The sequence below is a fragment of the Quercus robur genome, chromosome 10 (genome assembly GCF_932294415.1).
Source record: "Quercus robur chromosome 10, dhQueRobu3.1, whole genome shotgun sequence".
NCBI lineage: Eukaryota > Viridiplantae > Streptophyta > Magnoliopsida > Fagales > Fagaceae > Quercus > Quercus robur.
In genome coordinates this window covers 4,200,923-4,208,575 of record NC_065543.1, presented here as the reverse complement: position 1 = coordinate 4,208,575, position 7,653 = coordinate 4,200,923, and the positions used below count along the sequence as shown (strand labels likewise).

The window sequence follows — 7,653 nt, the reverse complement described above, 5'->3', positions numbered from 1 at the left end:
ATATCCCCTTGACAATGTTTAAGTAATGTTGCCGTGTACTTGGTTTCAAATAGTGTCCACCACATCACTTGTGCTCCACACAAAGATTAGCCAACCTTATTGGTTCATATTGCAAACCTAAACTATTATATATATGTGGTCTTGTTAATTGTTGTGTGACAAAAAATAGAGTTCAAGAATTTCAAAAAAAAAAAAAAAAAAAAGATTCAAGCTGTGCTTTGTTTAAGAGAAGTTATAGGTTTCTCTTCTCACATGCTTATGGTGAGAGTGCTCTTTAGGTGTATTGATGTTTGGGTTTTGTGATAGCACATTTATACTATCTTTGTAATTGGTCCTATTTTCTTAGTGAAATTTTTTCCTTAACACCGCCCGAGGATGTAGGCCTATGGCTAAACCACATAAATCTTTGTGTTCTCCTGTGTGATTTTTTTTTTCTTTCTATTTTTTTTATTTCTATTTTGCATGAACACTGACTATCATTTTATTTTCTTATTTTTAAGTAAGTACACCAAAGTGGACCAAAATAAATTTAATGGTCCGTGATAGGCAGAAACGTACCGAATTGAACAAAGTGGACCAATTGAATTGAATGAACTAAACCGAATTGGAACAAATGTGGAACCATAATTAGTATAACTCAAAAAATTAACAATAACTATAATAATAAAGTGATTTAAAACCATAGTATGTGATAAGTAATGTATTCCAACATGATAGACGCGGTTTGTTGTTAAAGTAACATTAATCAAATTTGTTATCACATTAATATTTTTAACTAAATTATTATGCATGCATGATGCATCTGTGATTCTATGTGCCTGTTGAAGGTTTTATTCAAGTTTAATTTAGTTACATGTAGAGAAAGTTGGTACACCACAAAAAAGCATATCTAGAAAACCACTTGCATGTAATATTTTACACAACAAGAAAAAGAAATGATAGAAAAAATAAAATAAAATTTGGGCTTTATTATTTCTATCTTTTGAAGTTATTGAAAATGAAATTTGGTTCTCTAAGTAGAAGCGGAACTGGACCCTTTAACTTGGCCTTGAATACTTCATTAGCATATAGATATGAATACAATGGTGGAATGAGATTATATTATATTTTATTTTTTTCAGGTGACTATAAACTAAAAATAAATAAATGACATCTCCACCCTAAGTATTTGTATTACATGTATTTTCTATTATAGTTACATTTAGGTTCAAGAATGTGTAAAGACAAGTTAGTGAAAATTGATAGTCATGTCATGATTGATAAATTATAATTAGAATTGATAGTGAGTAAAGGTATAGTGCATTATTGCATACATTAATATATATATATATATATATATATATATATTTCTTTTTAAAGAAATGATGGAAAGGAAATTGATGCTCATATCATGATTGAAGCTTCTTTTGTAGCATACATAAGTTACATCCAGTTGGCCCTTGCATCCTTATGCTCCATTTTGGATCATTCAAATTTCATGAAAAATCAAATTGCATAAGGAAGATAGACATACAAAAGGAAATGAATTTTTTGAAGTTTCATCGTGTATGCCTTTGAAACATGTTTTGTAATTATATAGATAAGGCAAAACGTAGAAGATTTCCTTAAGACATTATATCTTTGGTTCTATAAATAAATTCGACCATATTACATATACGACAATGTAGCACAACCATGGGGACTTATTGGCTTAATTGGCCATTGCACTTCATTGAGTATAATTACCACTTCCATGGCTAGCTGGTTGAATTTAATTGAAAATTCCCAAGCTACAGCACCTAACATATTGTTTCTATGTGTTACCCTTTTAAATAAACTTATTTTGTCCACTTTATGTAAGTCAAGCCAAATATGGCCTTACGTTGGTATATGGCACATTCAATAGAATTTAACATCATCAATCACGCTATAACAAAATTAGACACTTATGCTGCCATTACAAGCATTTTATAAGTTTGTTTGCAAACAAACTCTCTTTGTCCACAAGGACACATAATCTAATTAATTTTTTCCACAATTTTCATTATTTTTTACAAGGACTAGGAGCATGCACCTCCCATTAATTCATTCTACCCCAACAAATCTGAGATGCTTTATTAATAGCCTCACATTATTTAGAATATACAAGGTGCATTTCATATAAAAGGTCATAAAAAAGCAGAGCGCCGACCTAAGAATGGCCCTAGTGAATTTTTGTAGATATCACTTTACTGACCAACAGTCTCCACTTAGCCTCATCATTCTTTGCTTGCTACTGCATTTTTTCCTTGAAATGCCTGGAAGCAAGAGGGAAAAAAGAGAACTTAATTAACAATATCATCAAATTTATCATATATGATTGTTGTCCACATGTATCACTCAAATGAGCTGTTGCATTTTTTACTTGAAATGCCTAGAAGCAGGAGAACAAAAATAATCTTATTAAGACAATTATCAAATTTATCATATAGGAATGTTGCCCCAATCAATCACTTAAAATAAACATAACTAAGATTAGGATTCTGCCAATGTTAGCATGCTACCTAGTTACCAAGTCGTCAGTTCAATGACAACTAAGCATTGCCCAAGTGATTGAACTAACTACTCTCAATTCTCTAGAATAGATTTTTTTTTTCTTTAATGTCTATCGATAACTTAGGTGAAATTCAACCTGACTGCCATTCAATAGGAGGTTTTCACCTTTGATAATGATCTTATTGAGGAAATGTTAATTTGAGACTCTGGCTGACACGTGTACAACATGACATTCTACATCTTTCATCACTTTTTTTTGGGGGGGTGGGGATTGGACTAATCATAAACTTTCCCTAGACAATGAAGGGCATAGAGGAAAAGATAGAAGTTTCATGCTTACCTGCAAAGAGGACCTTGCAAGAATCAGGGTCATTGCACAAGCAAGAATTCCATTCAAGCAGCTGCCACATGCACTTGCAGTGAACACATCCACTAGGAACTCGGGTCTTACAACTGGAGAAGTGATGGACTAAAGTCTCAAGCCCTTTGCAAGCTGGAAAACCACAAGCAACTTGGCTTCCCTTCAGAACCTTGTCACAAGGCGCTATTGTTCTACACCCATCCCTGCAAATGTGAAGGAGGGCTTCCATCGCCCATGCAATTGCAAATACACCTTTTTTCTCTTCCATTCCCTTCAATCGGTCTTCTTTTCTCTGAAACAAAGAATCAAAGAAAAGGATTATGAAAGAAATGTAAGCTGGTGATTGAGAACAAAATACTTCGTTGTCCAACAAATTGTTTATCAATGACCGAAGAATATGAGCTTTCTATTTAAGAAAGTCACAAATTGACAAGTATGAAATTTAAATAATTTTCAATTCACCTAAAATTACAAAGGGTAAACTACAATAGCCTCCCTCAAGGTCTGGGAAAATGTAAGAAAAACCCTCTAATTTTTATAAATGAATATCCACCCCTTTGGGGTTTTGATTTATTTTAACAAATAACTCCTTATATGATCATTTATGCCCATTATAAATGAAGTCAAAATACATGTTTTTCAAATTAAATTCTCATCCAGAATAACCTCAATATAATGCTTACTATCCAAATTGGTTATATGAAGAAAATTAAAACCACAAAGAGTAAGTGTAAATTTTAAAAATAAAAGTGGATTTCTAACATTTCCCCCAAAACACAAGGGAAGCTAATGTACTTTACCTAACTTGAGGGAGAAAAATAGAGTTAATCCCATTGATTAAAAATATATAAAGAGTAGTTTTCAACAAATGGAGTGGGTCCTCTGTACTAATATGTGAAGGGTAGTGAGAAGGGTGGGGGGAAGTAAATAATCTTCTTTATTAATGTTATGAAAATCATAGATTAGGATGAGAGAATTATTTAAAAAAAAAGGGAAAATTAAAATTTTAACCTGTTGTGGTTTGGCCCTATCACAAATTAATTTCAAAAACTTTTAGTTGCCTCATTTTGTTCTGCAAAAGTTTGGATTAAAATGAGATTGTTAACGGGTCTTTGGACGGAAACCTAAGGATTACATCTTTGTCCAAATCTTTGGGGATCAAATGTAAACAAAATTTGTATACAGACTTCTTTCAGCGTTGGAACTGAGCATTGCATCCTCTTCATAGCTGCATTAGAATATTTGAACAAGAAATAACTTCTGTGCATTTAAGCTAGAAGTAAAACACACACTGAAACAGTAACTAAAATGCAACACTCTCTCTGCACAATTTGAAAAATAAAAAGCCTTTAGCCTTTATCCCTGTTCAAAAATTTCCTCAGCAACTAAAATAATTAATTCTGGGATTTTTTTTTTTCTTTGGCCAAAAAAAAAAAATCCCATGTGATGAAATTTTCAGCGACTTTTGTCAGTATAACCTTTTCTCAAGTGAACGACTTTACACCATTTATGTCATTGGGCCAGCAATAGAAATTGGGCTTAGAATAAATGATTTGTCCTCTCTAATAATATAAACATTTGAACTTAACCAACCGACCCGACCCGTTTTCCACGTCAGCTGCAGACCCAAAATTAAACACACACGGACACAGTAAATGACGTCGTATCTCTATTGATTTTATAACCGAAACGACCCAGTGAGTTTGATTTTCTCTTCCAGCACAAATAAGATCAAGCAAGTTAATCAAAAGGGTTTGTTTATATTGATCTTTTATTTCCTTCATTGTTCTTTCTTACTTTTAGTATATGGGTTCAAGTTGAAATCTTTTATTTCCTTCATTGTTTATATTGATCTTTTGTTTGTCATATTAGATACTTATTCAGAATTATCATTGCATTGCATGACGATGATTCACCATATATGCAGATTTTTTATTGTCCCCATTGAAAGGAAGGATGTGCTGAAGGGGTCCAAGATTGTGCATATTTAATAGAAGTAGGAAGTTAGATCATCCAACTGAGAGCATCTTTAAGTTTATGTGATATCATACAAATCCACATAAAAAACTCTTGCTTAGTATCCTTGAAAAAACTATGACTGTCAGCAAATGATCCGGTTTTTCACCTATTTTTTGAACCACTAAACCTGTAATTGATATATTTAATTTCCTTGAAACTTAGCTTCTTATTTCGAGTTCAAAAACATAGCATTATATTTATAGTTAGCAAAACTAACTAAAGTTAAAAGGAGAACATAAACGGAAGATCACTAAATACCAAGCTCTTATGTTATTATTGGACAATTCTTTCGACAATCCTGATGCGACCATTCATCACACTAAATATTTTTAGAAAGTCCTCACGTCTAATATGGAATATCCCAAATCAACATTTAGTATATTTCCTATAAGCGTAGAAGGAAAGTGGAATTGGCCATAACATATTCTTGATGAAATCCAAGAGGGAAAAAATGAATATGATACTTCCTGCTGAACTTAGTAAGGGTAGAAAATTTTTCCTTTTCTTTTCCCATACTAATAACAGATTCCTTGACCTGCAAAATTTTAAGGTGAGTGGTAAATTTAGATATTTTTGCTTCTTTTCTACCTTGATATTTTCTTCTCTTTATTTATAGATAATTCAACGTTGATATTCTAATATATGTAGTCCACAGGTAGCACTTGGCAATTAATAGCTGGCCACTGGTATTTCTGATCTTACAGAGGAGTAATTATCTTCCCAAACTGAAGTTCGAGTGTAAGAAGTTCCAATTTTATGGAATCCAAGATGAACTTTCCCAGAGTATTTTAGGACATGTTTCAACAATTGAAGCTTGTTTTTTTTACTTTTCTTTGAAAGGGAGATGGAAGGAGTGAGAGTGTCCCAGTGGTAGAATATATGTTGTAGTGTAGTGCAAGAATCGCAATACAAGGAATCTTAAATTGATCAGTGCAATTATTTCATTAAATTTTGTGAGTTCTGTCAATCTCCTCTTCTCCTCCATTTCTCTCTTCCAACAAAAAAACCTACTAAGATTCCTTCCTTTGTACTTCAGCATGTTAGCTATCCTTCAGTTCCCAATTATAGGTATACTTAAGCACAAGCTGGACCAAGATTGCCTCTGTTCCAAATATCAAGATAATCTTTTAATTCCTTTTCTAAGCTCAAATTAATCTAAATAAATATTTTCTCTAATGTTTTGCTTTGAAATAGACTAGTTCTTCCCTATTTTTTCACTTACCGTATTTATTATCCTGTTTTTTTAGTCATTAATATTTTTAGTAATTTTGAAGGTTCACCATTGAGGTATATCAGGAACTTATGGGAAGCAATGTGGAATGTAGGACTACAAAGTCAAAGATTATCACTAATTGAACCACATGTCACACTGGGAAATTCAAGAGCTGGCCACTGGTATTTTCTGATCTTACAAAAATTCTTTTCAACTGTCAAAGATATTTTACAGATCTCCCATTTTAGAGCCTAATCATCTTTCAGTATCCTACTGTCTACCTATGGTGGAAGTGTCACATAGCCTCACTTTAATTACAAATGTTAATATCTTTCATTGTCCCAATTTGAGGTCATGTAGGTTTGCACAAAATGGTTTAAGATTGCTCATAGAGTTTGTCAAAACTATTTTCTGAAAAGCCAAGTTGTCTTAAAAACTTTCAAATGTCTTCAGCTCCTGTCCTCTTGAAAGCTATTGGCTGCCTTTTTCTGAAGGATTTTCACTCTGGCATTTACTGGTACCTCCTTCATTTTGCAAACTGGTAATTATTTTGAACTGTAATAGCCAGAAAGTTTTTTAAAGCATGATTGATTTAAATTTATGGATTTTGCTGTTATCAATTTTCTTGCTGACACAATCATCATCTGTTACATAGTGTACATGTACAACACGCCTTCCTTTATCTATTATGTATTACCTGCACTGTATTGTTTATTAAGTATCCTCAGTACATTGTCTACTCATTGTTGATACATTATTAGCAATTCCTAAATGGGAGTCTAGTATTTCAGACAACATTCTTTAAGTTTTTAGGAAGAAAAAAAGCTACATGGTGAAAATCAGGATATCTAGATAAAAGTGACATTCCATGTATGGGGACATTTGCCCTCTCCCATTTTTTATTAAATTTTTCTTTCACGAAACAAACCAAAGGTAGGGGGAAGTAGTAAAACAGAACCTTTTGGCCAATCTTTTATGATTGGGTGCATCTTTGGAAGGCCTAGAAATACCACTTGGCTATAAAGGCAAGTGGTGAATTTTAGACTTACTCTTTGTAGATGTATCTTGCTGATGTTTGGTGTACCCCACTTCAGTTTGTTCGGTATGACCTATGAAAACATACATTCACAGGCTGTTATGATGCCTTGCAATCTTCATGAGCAGATATTCTTGTATGTTTGGATGAGTATATGAACTTAGCAATGGAGCAAACAGATCGCATCAAAAGGGCAATTAAAAAAAAGTATGGTAATGCTTTCCTTTGCAAAGCAATGGTAATTTAAAGGATTGAAATGTTATTTTATTGTTATTATTCAACCTTTTTTTTAGGTCTATTCCATATTTTACTGGACAGGCCATGATTGGGATATCTCTTTTGATGTAGTTCTATATATTAGTATAAGTCATGCAAATTATCAGCAATCATGATTTTAATGTAAGATAATGTGGATTTTGGAAATGAGAACTAGAGGAGCTTCTCCAATGGAATGAGCTATCAAATGTTTGATTTGAAGAGTGATGCCTTGTTGCTACTGTGATGGATGTT

General features: G+C 32.7%; 1 protein-coding gene across 1 annotated transcript; it reads right to left on the bottom strand.

Moving 5' to 3' along the window:
• Positions 1-1,901: 1,901 nt before the first annotated feature.
• LOC126701623 (BTB/POZ and TAZ domain-containing protein 3-like) lies at positions 1,902-3,369 on the bottom strand. The gene is made up of 2 exons (XM_050399903.1): positions 2,855-3,369; positions 1,902-2,276 (listed from the first exon to the last, which is right to left on the bottom strand). Exons 1-2 carry the CDS (start codon positions 3,141-3,143, stop codon positions 2,203-2,205), a joined length of 363 nt encoding a protein of 120 aa, XP_050255860.1. The 5' UTR covers positions 3,144-3,369; the 3' UTR covers positions 1,902-2,202.
• Between the last annotated feature and the right edge of the window lie 4,284 nt (positions 3,370-7,653).

Coding starts and splice junctions, on each gene's coding strand:
- LOC126701623 (XM_050399903.1), bottom strand. CDS start 3,143: ATGGAAGAGAAAAAAGGTGTATTTGCAATTGCATGGGCGATGGAAGCC. Junction 2,277..2,854: donor TTGCAAGGTCCTCTTTGCAG/GTAAGCATGAAA, acceptor TCTTGCTTCCAG/GCATTTCAAGGAAAAAATGC.